Source organism: Cnephaeus nilssonii (genome assembly GCF_951640355.1).
Source record: "Cnephaeus nilssonii genome assembly, chromosome: 20".
In the NCBI taxonomy this organism is placed as follows: domain Eukaryota; kingdom Metazoa; phylum Chordata; class Mammalia; order Chiroptera; family Vespertilionidae; genus Cnephaeus; species Cnephaeus nilssonii.
The window spans coordinates 10,044,447-10,059,607 of record NC_137091.1 but is presented as its reverse complement, the minus strand read 5'-3'; the positions used below and the strand labels follow the sequence as shown (position 1 = coordinate 10,059,607).

The following is a 15,161-nucleotide window of genomic DNA, read 5'->3' as shown; positions in this document are numbered from 1 at the left end:
TACTATGAAAACAGTTTAGGGTCATGGGAGGTTATAATGGAAGATCTACTCTGTAGATACTGTCAGGGAAAGCAGCAATGGAGAGGCCTCCCATAACCCTTTATAGTCTAGTAAAATTAACTACTTGATCTTTGAAATAGTTAAATAACATGTTTAAGAAGTTTATGACTTTTTAAAAAATGTTTTTATTGATTTCAGAGAGAGAAATGGAGAGGGATAGAAACATCAGTGATGAGAGAGAATCATCAATTGGCTGCTTCCTGCACACCCCCTCTTGGGGATCGAGCCCCCAACCCAGGCATATGCCCTGACCGGGAATCGAGCCATGACCTCCTGGTCCGTAGGTCAATGCTCAACCACTGAGTTATCCCTACTGGGTGAGAAGCGTATGAATTTTATTTCTCACTATATGAGCCTCATATTTCAGAAAGATATTCAGGAAGACTGAATTCCAGATGAATGACTTGCAACAAAAAGAAACTAACTTGGAATGCTGGCAATAAAACCCATGACATTTTCTCTCAGCTCTAATACAAGGATCTCAAGGAGGAACATGCATGCTAAAAGCATCTCCCTTCATGTGTCAGAAATCCAGCTCCCGTCTTGCTCCTTGGGATCCAGGCAGTCAGTACACTGTCCTGTGGGCAGTACAGTTTCCCTCTACGAGAGGGTCGGAATGACTCGTTTAGAATTCAGTCACATAATTGCTTTAAAAGCTTTCTTCTGGGACCAAATAGGAGGGGGTATGGCATGTTTCTTTTGGTGAATTTCAATAGTTGAGACAGCTAAGATAGTTCAACTATAACACTGGGCACACCACCCCTAATGTATAGTTCTCAACTTTCAGAATCTCTCTGGCTACTTAGCCATCATCATCACCTTACCATTTGGTGAGGGAGCCAGACCATAAGTGCATATCCCAACTTCTGATGTTCTTTGTAGCAAAGGTGGGGGAGATTTTTTTTCCCAAGCTTTGAGCTTGAAAAGCTCCCTGACAGAAAAATGAGATGGCCATCTAGCTTTGCATCAGTACCAAAGCGAGCATTTATAAAATCCTGTATGTGAAAACACCAGCTGTCAACTGTGCGATTTTAAAGGACTCCTCCTTCTGAGAGGAGCCAGGGAGGCGGGCTGACATTCAGGTTCTGAGAAGAAGACCTAGAGTGTTCCGGACCACAGGTACTCCGGTCCCTCACTGTAGTTTCTGTGCTGCTCTCGGCTGTCTCTGTAGAGCTTCTGTTCTCGGTAGCTCCGGAGGGCCAGCACCACGCTGACTCCGTACATGATCACCAGAAGACAAGCAAAGGTGGCAGCCGCCCCGTCAGTGCCTGCCAGCTGGCAGTTCATCCAGGTGAGGCCTTTGCGGGCATAGAGCCTCTCTCTTCTTTTGCACGTGTCCGTGGCATTGATCCGCAGGGCTACGTGGAGGAAAACGCCGATGCCCGTGCAGTAGCCCACTGCGGCCAGGAGGCTGAAGGCGGCCTCCAGGACGAGCCACTTCCTTGGCAGTTTGGCGAGACTCTTGGCTCCTTGGAGTAGCACACCCATGGTGAGGACACCCAGCCCCAGGGACACCGCCACGCCGCCGTAGATCAGGGGCGCCCGGAGGACTGTGTACTGCTGGTCCAGCTGCCGGACCTGCTCCAGCTCCGTGCCCTCAAATGGTGAGTAATAGTTGTTCCCGAAGCCGCCGCCACTGGCAAAGCTGGCGCTGAATCCAGCCAGGACAAAGTAGGAAGCCACGATACACATGAGAACCATCCCATTCAGTATCACCTCCACTATCTGCACCACACCTAGGAGGAGAGAGTCGGGATTTAACACGAACATCATGCACCCAGGAAACCTCTCTAGGTCAGACCAGAGACTTGACTTTAAGGACCTGGTCAGATGCAACATTAACAGCCTTGGATTGTTTTCCAATATTCAGATGTTTGGAAAAGCAAAATGTCACTCTGGAAACATTTTTGGCAGCTTACAAAAAAAAAAAAAATTTAAACCTACACTTACCATGTGACCCTGGAACTGCACTCCTGGGTTCTTATCCTAAAGAAATGAAAACAGGTCGACACAACGACATGTACAGGGATGTTCACAGTAGCTTTATTTGTAACAGCCAAACATCCGAAACAACCCAAATGCCCTTCAATGGGCGAATGGTTAAACAATCTGGCACACCCATACCAAGGAATAATCCACAACAAAAAGAAACAAACGGTTCATGAGGCAACAAAGTGGATGGATCTCAAGAGAATTATGACGAGCTGGGGGGTGGGGGGAAGCCAGTCTCAAAAGGTTACAAACTGTATGATTCCATTTATGTAACAGTCTCAACATGACGAAATGATGGAGACGGAGAACAACACAGCTGTGGTGGTTGGGGCCTGGGGATGAGAGGGAGTGGGGAGGGGAAAGGGGATGCGTGTGACTATTAGGGGGGAACACGGGATGATGGGACAGTTCTAGACTTGATTATGATGGTGGTCACACGAATCTACACGTGGTAAAACTGCACGGGACTACACACAAAGACATGCGTGCATGTAAAACTGGTGACATCTAAGCTTTGTAGAATTGTGATATTATACTATAGTTATGCAAGATGTTTCCATTGGAGGAAATTGGGTTTAGGGTACATAGGATCTCTACTATTTTTTGCAATTTTGTTTTGTTTTATTAATCTCACTGGAGGATATTTTCTCTATTGATTTTCAGAGAGAGTGGTGGGGGGCGGGGGGAGAGAGAGAGAGAAACATCGATGTGAGACAGACACAATGGCTGCCTGCCGCACGTGCCCCAAATGGGGCCAGGTATTGAACCTGCAACCCAGGTCAGTGCCCTTGACTGGGAATTGAACCCGTGACCCTTCGGTCAGCAGTCCAACACTCTAACCACTGAGCAAACCAGCCAGGACAGCAATGTTTTATGAATCTATATTTATTTCACATTTTAAAGTTTTTTTAAAGATGCCCTCACTGGTTTGGCTCAGTGGATAGAGCGTCGGCCTGTGGACTGATGGGTCCTGGGTTCGATTCCGGTCAAGGGCACATGCCCAGGTTGCGTGCTCAATCCCCAGTAGGGGGTGTGCAGGAGGCAGCTGATCCGTGATTCTCTCTCATCATTGATGTTTCTATCTCCCTCTCCCTTCCTCTCTGAAGTCAATAAAAAATATATATTTTTAAAAAGTTTTTTAAAGATATAAACTGAGAAAAATCACTTGTGTCCCTGTCCACTCTGTTCTCTACCCCCAGCCACCTTCGTGATTTTCTAATATAACTCACAGCGTTCCCTCATGCAAATAAAAACACACTCAAATCAGCCTTCCATCTACTATTCTGCATCTTGCTTTTTTCATTTATTCTTCCCAGAGATGTTTTTAAAATGTGTGTGTGTGTGTGTGTGTGTGTGTGTGTGTTTTAATATATCTTATTGATTTTTTACAGAGAGGAAGGGAGGGGGATAGAGAGCTAGAAACATCGATGAGAGAGAAACTTCAATCAGCTGCCTCCTGCACACCTCCTACTGGGGATGTGCCCACAACCGAGGTACATGCCCTTGACCGGAATCGAACCTGGGACCCTTCAGTCCACAGGCCGATGCTCCATCCACTGAGCCAAACCGGTTGGGGCCCACAGATGTTTTTAGATCGGCTCCTACAGAGTCCACATTCCTCGTTGTGTGGCCTCCAACCCCACTGGGTGGATATACCAGTCTATTCAGGATCCTACTGATGGACACAGAGGCTGTGTCCTTGGGGGCTTCTTACAAGTTTAAGGAACCTACACGTGCCAGGAGACGGCAGGTGCCAACAGGTGAAAGGAGATGAATGTCTTCTTGTCAGAGGTCGGCTCTCATGTGTCACTGAGAGAAGCCCCGGGCTCTTCGAGGCTTCCTGCTGGCAGAAGGTCTCCTGCCATTCTCTCAGGGTTCAGACAGCGAACTAAGAGAAAAGCATGTGACCCTGGATTGGGGACGCCAGGTTCACGTCCCTGCTCTTGACCGCCTGTGACCTTGGCCCGAGTCACCGGCCTATAAGCCTCAGACACTTCACCTTAGCAATGCAGATAATGCCTGCCTGTTCTCCCACGTGAGAGCAAGCACATGAAAATACTTGGAAAATCATAAAATGTTCTACACGTGGGTGGTGATGCTCCTCAGGAACGTTTATAAAGTGGGAGGGGCTTAGAGACTTAAGAATGGGATAAATGTCTGAGAAGCGTGGCTTCTCAGACGTCAGGAAAACCCTCTGATCTGCTAGGCGTACCTCCCACGTGGCTACAGACCAGTGTCTCTGTCTAACGTACTTAGGCAACAGCTACTGGGCTTGCGGATCCTATCTCCCGCTGGGCCCACGCGAATTCCTAGGAGGCTCACGGAACACAGCAGTCAAGGGCCCCGACAGTTACAGCGGACCGGTCGCTTCACATTACACAGTGTTTTTCAAAGTATCACACTTTAAAAAGATATTAGCTTGTAAGAACATGTAATAAATAACTTCAAAAGGCAATGGGTGTTTAATTTTAAAGCGTGCCTTTAACATTTATGTAAAATGTTTTTTGTACTCTTTCAATAGAAACTTATCTGGCCACTGGGGAAAGCTAGTAATAAAACTACTGGTCCGCAATGTGTTAAGAAGCTACGTTCCTCCAATTTAAATCTGAGAATAACATCAAGTCAGAACTGCCCACTCTCCACCCCGACACTGAAGCTACTGGCCACTCTCCCTCCGCAGAGGCTGTGAACTGACCCAGACATCAACCTAATTCACGGGGAGTGAGTCCCCCTCCCCTTTTCTCTGCCTTGGTTTTCCTTATGTAACATGGTACTCTCTCTCCCGCTGTGGAGAAACAGGACCACTGGCCTACTCCACGATGTGGGGACCTGAATGTTCCCTTCCGGGACAGATTCTGTTCAAACAGTGGACCCATGACCCATGCAGCAAACATCTGCGAGGCTGAAACCGAACAAATCTACATCTTGTCAACCAACCCACGGACGGCAACCATCTGCTGAAGGCATATGGCCACTGACTTGTCACAGCACCAGCCAGACGACCTGGCTGAGCTACAGGATCAAACAGGCCCAGGTATTCCCAGTGCTGTTAGTGCAGAGAGTCACGGACGCCAGGAGGAAAGAAACGGGTGAGCAGAGCCAGCAGTTGTCTCTGGTGAGACGGAACCCGTCGCTAGGACGGCAGAGGGCTCTGTAGAGGGAAGTGGAGACTCTGAACGTGAGGTTTTTATTGTAAGCAGTGGCTTTCTCACCGAGGCTGCCTGGTGGCTGACCATTTAATACTCTGCCTAATTATACACCCACTTCTGCGTTTGCACTGCCAATGTGAACACACTGAGGAGAGCAGGTCAGGTATTTATTTATCTAAGTCAGTGGTCGGCAAACTGCGGCTCGCGAGCCACGTGCGGCTCTTTGGCCCCTGGAGTGTGGCTCTTCCACAAAATACCACGTGCGGGCGCACACGTACAGTGTGATTGAAACTTCGTGGCCCATGCGCAGAAGTCGGTTTTCGGCTCTCAAAAGAAATTTCAATCGTTGTACTGTTGATATTTGGCTCTGTTGACTAATGAGTTTGCCGACCACTGATCTAAGCTATGCAGTAAATGAAAAAAAAATTTTAATTTCCTTTTCTCCAGGAGCAAATGTTGCTCATGCTGTCTTGTGTATTCTCCAATAAATTTTCTAATCACATATAAGCATAGAGATATACTTATTTCCTTTTCTAAACTCAAATGGAACTCACCTCTTATATGTGATGTTGCCTGTATTTAAGGGAATATTATAAGTATTTATAAAGAGAACCATCACCTCTAAATTAAAATTTTCTTTGGATTTTTTTTTATTAGATTCAAATAAAGCAAATAACATATTCAGTTGTACCAAGAATATATTGTAATGTTCTAGAAGTCATAATTTAACATGTAATAAGAACCCATGAGGTCGTCTGGCCAAAAGTAGCATTCTTCTTTTGAGGAAAAGTTTACATTCTTTAATTCTGCATGGATCCTGAATTCCAGATGCCGGGTTTTAGTCTTCGTACAATGGTACATTTGTAAGAGGTACAAAACACTTATTGAGCCTTCAAAGCCATGGTAAGGGGCTTTTTAGAATAGCTTCTTTGCAGCGAATTAATCTGATTCCTGCTTCCTCAGCCCACGCCTACCTCCAACTTACATTTCACAGGAGTCTCCCAGCAATCCCAACCCTGCACCCGAGCACGAAGGGAGTGGAGGAGGGCGGAGCTCAGCGTGGAAAACACAGCGGCTGACCCGCTTAAGACAGCCGTGCCCAGACACGTTCAGGCGGAGGCGTCTCGTGTCTATGCGGCTTTTCTTGAACTCTGAAGATAAGATGCTTTAAATTCACTCGTTACCTCCCTTTACCTAATCAAGAAGGGCACGTCGCTGCAGCACATGCCTTTCCTGGGGGGGGGGGGGGGGGGGCGGGGCGCGGGGTCTCGGGCTCCAGGGTTTGCTTTAAAAAGAGTTTCGGTTAGTCCCTCACCAACCGAGGACTGAACCAGGCTTATGACGTCAGAGAACGGCAGCCGCACACCAGCGTTGGCTGTTCCTTTTCAAGCCTCGGCGGCGGGTTCCGCAACACAGGCCCGGGAAGACCAGGGTTCAGGAGAACTTACTTCACTTACGTCTGGCAGAACGTTTCTAAGAGCCTAAAACCCTAATACCTCCGCGGGCTTCTCCTGGAGCTGCCTGACCTTGCGGTAACCCCGGAAGGCCAGCACGGCCCCCACGGCAAAGGCCCCGATGCCCAGGGCAGCAAAGATGCCGGCGCCTACATCGCCCCCGTGGAGGGCGCAGCCGAAGCCGCGGTAGCCTTTGCTGGCGTACAGCGCCGCCCGCTCCGCGCACACCGGGGAGGCGTAGGCTGCGGACAGCGCGCGGAAGTGCACGTACAGAGCGGGCACGGAGGCCGCGGCCAGGAGCGCGGCCAGCGAGCCTTCCATCAGCAGCCACAGCGGGCAATGCCGCGGGACCCGCAGGGCGCCCAAGACGACGAGGAGGCAGCAGAAGGCCATGAGGGCGCCGCCGTAGGCCATGGCCGCCGTGACCGTGGGCAGCTTGAGCTGGTAGAACTGGAGGTCCAGCTGCTGCGCTTTCTCCCCGTCGGCGCCATCGAAACCACTGTAAGCCCCTCCGAACTGGTAATAGTAAATGCCCCCCAGGCTGGCGATGCCCGTGTAGCCCCCCGTGGAACTGTAAGACACAGAGCTGCAGGCCAGGATCAGCAAGTTCAGGAGAGCCCCCAGCATTTGGCAGCAGGCTGCAAAAGAAGGGCGCGTTACCATTCTGAGATGCCCACCGCGAGGCTACCTTCCCTGGGGCAGCGCCAACCACAGCTGGCTTTTTTATTTTTTGAGATTTTATTTTTAGCTTTAGCTGGTTTGGTTCAGTGGATAGAGCATTGGCCTGTGGACGGAAGGGTCCAGGGTTCCATTACGGTCAGGGTACATGCCCAGGTTGCAGCTCGATCCCCAGTAGGGGGCGTGCAGGAGGCAGCCAATCAATGAATCTCTCTCATCATTGATGTTTCTCTCTCTCTCTCCCTGCCTCTCTGAAATCAATTAAAAAATATTAAAAAGATATTATTTTTAATTTTTATAGAGAGAAAGGGAGAGGGAGAGAGAGAGGAACATTGATATGAGTGACACATCGATCAGCTCCCTCCTGCATGACCCCTACCAGGGATGGAGCCCACAAGAAGGGCATGTATCCTGACAAGGAATCTAACTGGCAACGCATTGGTGCCTGGGATGATGCCCAACCAACTGAGCCACCCCGGCCAGGGCCACAGCTGGCTCTTTGCTCTGCCCCCTGGAAGGCCCGAACAGCCAAAGCTGCAGGCGATGGCAGCCGGGAACTGTGGTCTCCAGAAATGATGTCAGAGAGACTTTGGACGGAAAAGAGTAACTCCCAGAGAGAGCAGAGCCGCCTGCCCGGGGGGGGGGGGGGGGGGGGGGGGGGTGAAGACGATGGTGGGGAAGCAGGCCAGCGAGCTGGAAGGAAGGCATCCTCTACGGGAGGCAAGAACTTGCTCTGCACCAGCCCTTCTCGCCAGAAAGACGGAAACGTAGCTTTCTCCCCTCCAGCTCTGTTTTGTGGCTATCTTCAGTTTGAAAGAGGAGCCGTCTCCACGTTGGAAGGGAAATCGTAATACAGAACTTAACAGAATAATGAAGTTGGAAGAAAAGTATGGAAGATAGGCATCACAATGTGAACCATGGTTCACATGGATTAGGAATAGGGGCCATTAAGTTCATGAAACCCATGACAGAATTAAGGAAACATAATGGGTTTTATTCTTAGACTTGAACTCCGTGTGCTTTGACGTGTAACGTTGGTTTCCTTAGTTTTCCTAACGGGCCCGCCTGGGCCATGACCTATTCCCAGAGCTGGTTCTCTCAGGACCCCCGGCTTCTTCAGACACGGGAAGCGCTCCAGCTCATCGAGCAACGCTCGCTGCTCCCTTCAAACCAGCTTTCCTGAGAGGTAACTCCCCCTCAGCAGAACAGCCCGCCCTGCGCACGCAGCTTGGGGTCTGGCAGGTAATCGATCACATCATCACCACCAACATACAGACCATTTCACCTGCCAGGAAGTGCCCTGGAAAGCTGACCTTTGTGGTCAATTCCTCCCCTTCCTCCCCAGGCAGCCCCTGCTGTGCTTTCAGCTGGGAGGAAGGTTTGCCTTTTCTAGAATTGCAAACAGTCCTGCACTCTCTGGTGTGTCTGAGTCATGAAGCGGGGTGCTTCTGAGCTGGGACCTGTGCTGCTGGAGGGGCCCTCGTGGTCAGCTGACTCTGAGGTTAGGGGCCAGGCGGTCAGCGTCTCCCCACGTTGAGAGAACCAGATGTTGTGCCCGGGTCCACTTGGACTGTATATGAAGCTGTTATATTTACTCTAATCAAATGATGAGCTCTCAGTTTTCCCCTAAAATGCAAATAGCATTGTTTTCTTTAAGCATAAAAGTCACATATACTTACAAAAAATGTAGATAAAACAAAAATACATAATGTAAAATTTAACTAAATTCCAACCAATAATAAAAAAGAAAACACACAGAGTTTTCGTTCTGGACTGTTCTGCTATCTCTATTATAAAAACTCCTTGGTGGTGACGCCGTCACGGCAGAACGACCAAAGACTGGTCACCAGGAGGCTGCGTGCGCGGGTGGGCGGGGCTGCACGATTTCAGGCGCTGGGCTTCTAGTATATACATAAGTTTTGCCATTGCTTATTAACCCACTTTTTCACTTAAGAATGTGGTGTGGCCTTTTTTTCTATCTCAGCAAAAATGTATCTACTTAATAATGTTAAGGGATGTAAAGAATACTGCGATGACTTTAAAAAATTCCAGTGTAAAGGACATTTAGGCTTTTCCCAATGTTTTGCTAATGGGAGCAAATACATGCTATATATTGTATATCTTACTGGAGTGTGGGAGGACTGGAGCTCCCACGGGCCCTTATTCCCGTTTTAGATTTAAAAGAACCACCAGGGCCAGGAGGGATGTCCAGGGGTATCCGTTTTTAAAAAGAAAGGCTCAGAGGCTCTCCAGGGCTTCCAGGCCCCTGAAGGAATCGGGCTCTCGGATAAAACCCTCTCTCCTGAGAAGCAGTATTCATTTGTGGGCACTCCCTCCTCTGACCTGGGCTGCTAATGAGTTAACAACTCTTAAAGTCAAATGTGGTTTGAAATCGTGGTGTAAATTTAGTCCAGATAATTACTGGGTTAGGGTATTAAATAAATACCTAAAAGGGGGGGACTGAGAATATTAATTGGGGGGAAACCCCACAACTCTCCATCCTGAATCTTTCCAGCGTGATCACAAGTCAATGCCATTGGCTGTGGGAAGCCATCTCAATACTTCAATCTCCAGGCTCTGATCGAGTGAGAGACATACACCACTGACTCTAGGGACTGCAACTTTCCTGGGAGAAAATGAAATTAAACTTTTAAAGATGCTTTGCAAGTAAGGCTATAAACGGAATGCAAACATCACCATGCTGTGTTGTTGTTTTTCATTCTTTTTTTAAAACAACTTCCTTTTTACATGGCCTCGCTCTCCTGTGATCATCTCCATGATGATTTGAGCACAAGGGACTAAAGTGAGAGGGCAAGGAGAAGCTGCTCCAAATGCAAATTGGGGGAGCTGGGAGGGGAGCAGGAAATGTACTTTCTTCCCAGGGAACATGTAACGCCTCACCGGTCCCTCCAAATCACGAGTGAGCACAAACTACACACAGACAGGACTCCTGGGGATCTGCTACCCACATTTGTATGTGCTTTTTATCTCCTCTTTGTCCTCAGCACCTGGCGATTTCAGTCTCTGCCCATAAAAGTGGATTGGGAGCCTCTCTCTGTGAGCGTTCTTAGCGTTCCACGGAATGTCTTAAGTTAGGGTGACTCATAGCTCAACTTCAGGGTCTCCCCTGGAAGCTATAGGGAGCCACAGCTGCCCCCCACTTCTGCCACTTTGCTGGAGGAAGGAGGGCATGATTTTGTCGATAAGGAAAAGAAATAAAAGATGGACGCTAAGACGGGTGACCTTTCTCCAGGCATGCATTTCCTGCTCGAGAACAGTTCCTGGTGTTTAATGGCTGGTTCTCTCAACACAACACCGTATTGTGTACTTCGTACGGGCCTCTGCGTGCACTGGGATCTTTAGAAGCCCTCATTTGTTAGCTTCTGGTTGGTGAATCATCCTTTTACTATCTTGACTCAGAAACCCAACCTCTAGGCCCAAAGCCAAAGAGCCAGAAGCAATCAAAGGTAGTAAATCAGGGTGCGTTTTGGTCAGGAGCCTTACGCTCTGCCCTCGCCTCTTGGTAAATCAACCACAGAAGAAAACCTAGCTCTACAGAGAAACCTGTTAGCCAGCCTGGCTCATTCCTATTATTTATATCACCCAGCAAAGAAAGAAGGCCCAGCAAGTAAAGCATTTCAGGCCTTCGCGTCAGGCTCTAAGTTTCCATTCCAGCTCTTTCGCTGAACAGCTGTGTGACTTTGGGCAACTGACTGCGTCTCTCCGAGCCTCAGCAGTTGTTGAGAGAATTAAAAGCAATGAGGTTGAGCCAACGTGTGTAAACTGAAGTGAGGATTCTTGTTCTAGGATTGCCCAGAGCTCCTCAGGGCAAGTTCCATCTAATCCTATAACCATGTATATCCTTGTAATCATCCTAAAATACACTTTCAGGTGTAAGTTCCATGACTCCTCTCCCTCAGGCTGAGAAATTCCTCCCCCCCTCCCTTACTCATCCACAGCCTAGGAAGATTTCTCAGCCAGTCATGTGAGCCTTCAGGGGTCACCCCGACAAACCAGATTTCCTTCTTTGCTGGCGAGGCCAGGACGCTGCCGGCATGGGAACTCTGGGAAACCACATGCAGCTGGCAAAGGATATTAATTAACTGTTTCTTCAAACCCTGGGTGCTAATAAGTGTGTTTTTTGTTTGTTTGTTTTTATGAAACAGAATAGAATAGAAATTACTCATGCACTTAGTGTATTGTTTCACGATGTGTGTGTGTGTGTGTGTGTGTGTGTACCTAGTCTGAATGTAAAATAACATTTCTTACTGTGAGTCTCAGCCAAGTTTAAAGCCACGATGGAGTTTGGGCATCAGATCTCTTATGAGCTGCAACCCAGCTGCTCCTTCCAGGTGACTTCTCTACCTCAGCTCCCTGACAGCTGGCAGCTCAGAGCTGGCTCTACCTGGAAACCCTGCAGTTCACCTGGAGCTTAAAAACTGCAAACAGGGCCTCAGCAGACCCCGGGGAGCCTTTGAGGAGAGGCTTGGGAAATCTAGCTGCACCTTTCAGGCATTTCTACTGTTGTTGTTTTTTAGAAAACGAGAACCTCATGCAGGAATGGGAACGAAAATGCTAGGAACCCAATTCTGCTTGAACTTCTGCATTACCAGGCGGGACCCTTCCGGAACCACCAGCGACAGTGAATGGCCAACCTGCCTCCCCGATGGCTCACCTCTCCCCGTGCACAAGTATCTGCATTTGTGGCATTCCAGGAGTCCTTCAGCCTCTGACTGGTAGTATTCCACGTCCTCCCGTCCAGGCCTGGGGTTTGAGGGCAGATACAGCCCCGGAGTGGGTTCACTGTAACTAAAAACATACACGGCCATTAGTGGGGGACCTCGATTTCAATAGCTTGTTCAGTATTAGAACTCTGGACACCTCATGCTGGGCCCAGACATCAAACCATGAGCAGAACAGAAACAAAACCTGCCCGAGTATTTAAACACTCCAGGGAATTCTCTGGTTCAGGGACCCCAGCGGGCATCCACTCTGCTCACTCCCCCCCTTCCTTATCCCTGGATGCCCTCTGCTAACGACCTCCATCCAGCCTTCGATGCTGGTGGGTCAGCCTGGGGGCGCCTTGCTAAGCTTCTCAGTCCAGCATGGACCAGGCCACTTCAAAACTAGCTTGCCTTCACAAGACTCTGATGCCCGGGCTGGGGACAGGACACGGATGTATAAGGCAAGCTAAAACGTAGCTCTGTCATTTCCCACGTCACGCAGTTGCAACGCAATGTGGCTTTAATCAGGGAAACAATAGCTGGTGCCTGTGACTCTATCAGGGCACACCTTTTGTCATTGTCTGGCTAGTTGGTTTTAGATAATGTCATACAAACTCAGGATAGCAGCTTTCCCGCTATGTGAACACAACAGGTGGAGAGACTAGGCCTAACCCCACAAGCCACACAGCAGAGAGGAGCCTGCCTCCTCCTGAGAGAAGTGGGCAGGCGTCAAAACCCAGAAGGAAGTCATCACTGCAGGTCCTGTCTGCTTCCTTGTTGGACTGGCGAGCATCCTGGGCATTGGTGGATTTGCATGGGATGTCCTGTGGGGTCTAGAACCACCACCAGCCCTCCCTCCCATTCCTGCCCTCTCCCAGCTCACAGTCCCCAGCACAGCACCCTGCTTTCAGCTCACGGGCTTGGTGGGAACTCGGTGTTCTACCAGGCAGGGGCGGCAGAGTCTGCTCAGACAGAAGGGAGGTGTCTGAAACAATCATGGCATCTGAAGGAGGGTGCCCAGGACGACCTCACGGACATAAGGGGCGGGGGAGGGGGGAAGGGATCTTTGCCCTTCAATGGGCAGTTTTTGGTCGATTTCCTTCTTTGGTTAAAAGTGTAGCTTCCTCCAGCTGTGTGTTTGAAATACGTATATCCCTGGAAGGGGTTACACATTAAACTATGACCCCGGCATTGGGCTGACTTTATTAGGTCCTGGACTTTTGGGAAGGCTGGTTCTGGGACACAGGAAAAGGGTGTGAAGCCCTAAGGGGCAGCCCCGTGACCCCGTGGTGGGGGGCCAGGGAGGAGCCTCAGGTTCACTCCAGCCACCTCCTCTCCTTCCCACCCCTTCCCTTTCCTGCCCTGAAGTGCTGTCTCCTAACCTGGTCCCCGGCTCTGCCACTGCCGACAGGGGTGGTTTCTGCTTTATTGATCGGGTTCGGGTCAATAAGTGGGGGCTCCATAAGGTTTTCCTTCCAGCCCCAGTGACCTCAAAGAGCGCAAAGGAACGGCGCCGTCTTCCTTTAGACCGGCTTCCAGCGACAAGTGGCCCCGCAGCCCCAGCTCACCTTTCCGGTCCTCGGCGCCCGGGGCCCTCCTTCCTGGAGGGCGGTGACTCCGGGGTTTCCCAAGGCGCGGGCCAGGGGGGCGGGGCTGCGTCCCAGGTGGGCCTCCGGGGTCCGTCCCGCGTCCGGCTTTGGCGGGGTTTTTCCAAAACTCTTTGCTCCCCAAGGCGATGGTCCCCAACCCTGCGTCTGTCCTGGTGGGGGTCTCGGTCCCGTCCCCGGTCCCGGTCCCGCTCCCCGTCCCTCCGCTCGCCACCCCTTTTCTCCCGGCGCCGGTCCCCCGCTCCGTCCCGCGGTCGCTCAGGGTGCCGGTCCTGCTGTCGCTCGGGGCGCCGGTCTCGGTCCGGGCGCGGGGGCCTGTCTGGGTCTCTCGGCCGCGTCCTGGGCTCGCGAGTCCCCGACGTATCTTCCATCGCCGGACGCCGCGTCCCGCCCCGAACGACCCGGGAGCAACAATCGGCACAAGTTTCCCCGGCAGGTGGCCAGGCCGGGGCGGGGCGGGGCGGGGCGCTCACCTGCGCGCACACGCACTGACCGCGCCCCGGGCCTGGAGGGCGTGCACTGAGCGCGCGCCGCCGGCAGGGGGCGCAGCTGCCGCGCCCGCCGCAGAGTGCTGGCTGGGAACCTGAGGCCCTCTCTGCTGTACACCCCGGGAGCCGGCGACCGTCAGCCCCGAGGTACCCCTCCGTGAGCCCACAGTGCGCCCCTCACCTCGGGTCTCCTTTCCCAGAGTGTACCCACCCCTCGCTCACAGGCGTCCACGGAGCCGCACTCCCAGCCCTGAGCCAGCGCTGTACCTCTCTCCCCCTCTCTGCTCTCCTTAGGACAGCTGAGCTGTAGGGAGCTGGAGGCCAGTTCATACATTGCAGTAGCCCCTGACAAATGTTTTAAAAATGACGAACCAGCCCTGGCTGGTTTGGCTCAGTGGATAGAGCCTCGGCCTGCGGACTGAAGGTTCCCTTGATAATGGTCAAGGCCACATGTCCGGGTTGCATACTCCATCCCTGATGTGCAGAAGGCAACCAATCAATTATTCTCTCTCATCATTGATATTTCCATCTCTCTCTCCCTCTCCCTTCCTCTCTGAAATCAATAAAAAATATTTTTTTTAACAATGACAAACCACACAGAATTGACAGCTTTTTATTTTGTCAACTAAGGATATGTAAAAGCATGTAAAATTGCCATCTGTAACTTAACTTTTTAAATTCTCACCCAAGGATATTTTTTCCATTGCTTTTTAGAGAGCGGGAGGGGGGTTGGGGCGAGGTCAGGAGAGAGAGAGAGGGAGAGAGAGAGAGAGAGAGAGAGAGAGAGAGAGAGAGAGAAACATCAATGTGAGAGTCACATGGATTGGTTGCCTCCCGCACATGCCTTAGTAGGGGCAGATGGAACCTGAGACCCTTCTGTCTGTGGGTTGATGCTCTAACCACTGGGAACACCAGCCAGGGCTTTAAATTAATTCTTTCAACAAACAACTGTGAGCACCTAGCCTAGCAGATACGGTGAACTCCACCTGTGTGGTGCTTCAGGTCTTGG

At 50.7% G+C, this 15,161-nt stretch overlaps 1 protein-coding gene across 2 annotated transcripts; it reads right to left on the bottom strand.

Annotated features, from left to right (window-relative positions):
* Positions 1–224: 224 nt before the first annotated feature.
* On the bottom strand, positions 225–14,102 carry MARVELD3 (MARVEL domain containing 3). Of its 2 annotated transcripts, none has more exons than XM_079799350.1 (3): positions 13,626–14,102; positions 12,009–12,142; positions 225–1,796 (listed from the first exon to the last, which is right to left on the bottom strand). In XM_079799350.1, exons 1-3 carry the CDS (start codon positions 14,033–14,035, stop codon positions 1,159–1,161), a joined length of 1,182 nt encoding a protein of 393 aa, XP_079655476.1. In that variant the 5' UTR covers positions 14,036–14,102; the 3' UTR covers positions 225–1,158. The 2 variants fall into 2 exon arrangements, with proteins under 2 accessions (XP_079655476.1, XP_079655477.1); XM_079799351.1 differs by lacking the exon at positions 225–1,796 and adding an exon at positions 5,803–7,293.
* Between the last annotated feature and the right edge of the window lie 1,059 nt (positions 14,103–15,161).

Coding starts and splice junctions, on each gene's coding strand:
- MARVELD3 (XM_079799350.1), bottom strand. CDS start 14,035: ATGGAAGATACGTCGGGGACTCGCGAGCCCAGGACGCGGCCGAGAGAC. Junction 12,143..13,625: donor GGGCGCCGAGGACCGGAAAG/GTGAGCTGGGGC, acceptor GTATGTTTTTAG/TTACAGTGAACCCACTCCGG. Junction 1,797..12,008: donor ATACTTGTGCACGGGGAGAG/GTGAGCCATCGG, acceptor CTCTCCTCCTAG/GTGTGGTGCAGATAGTGGAG.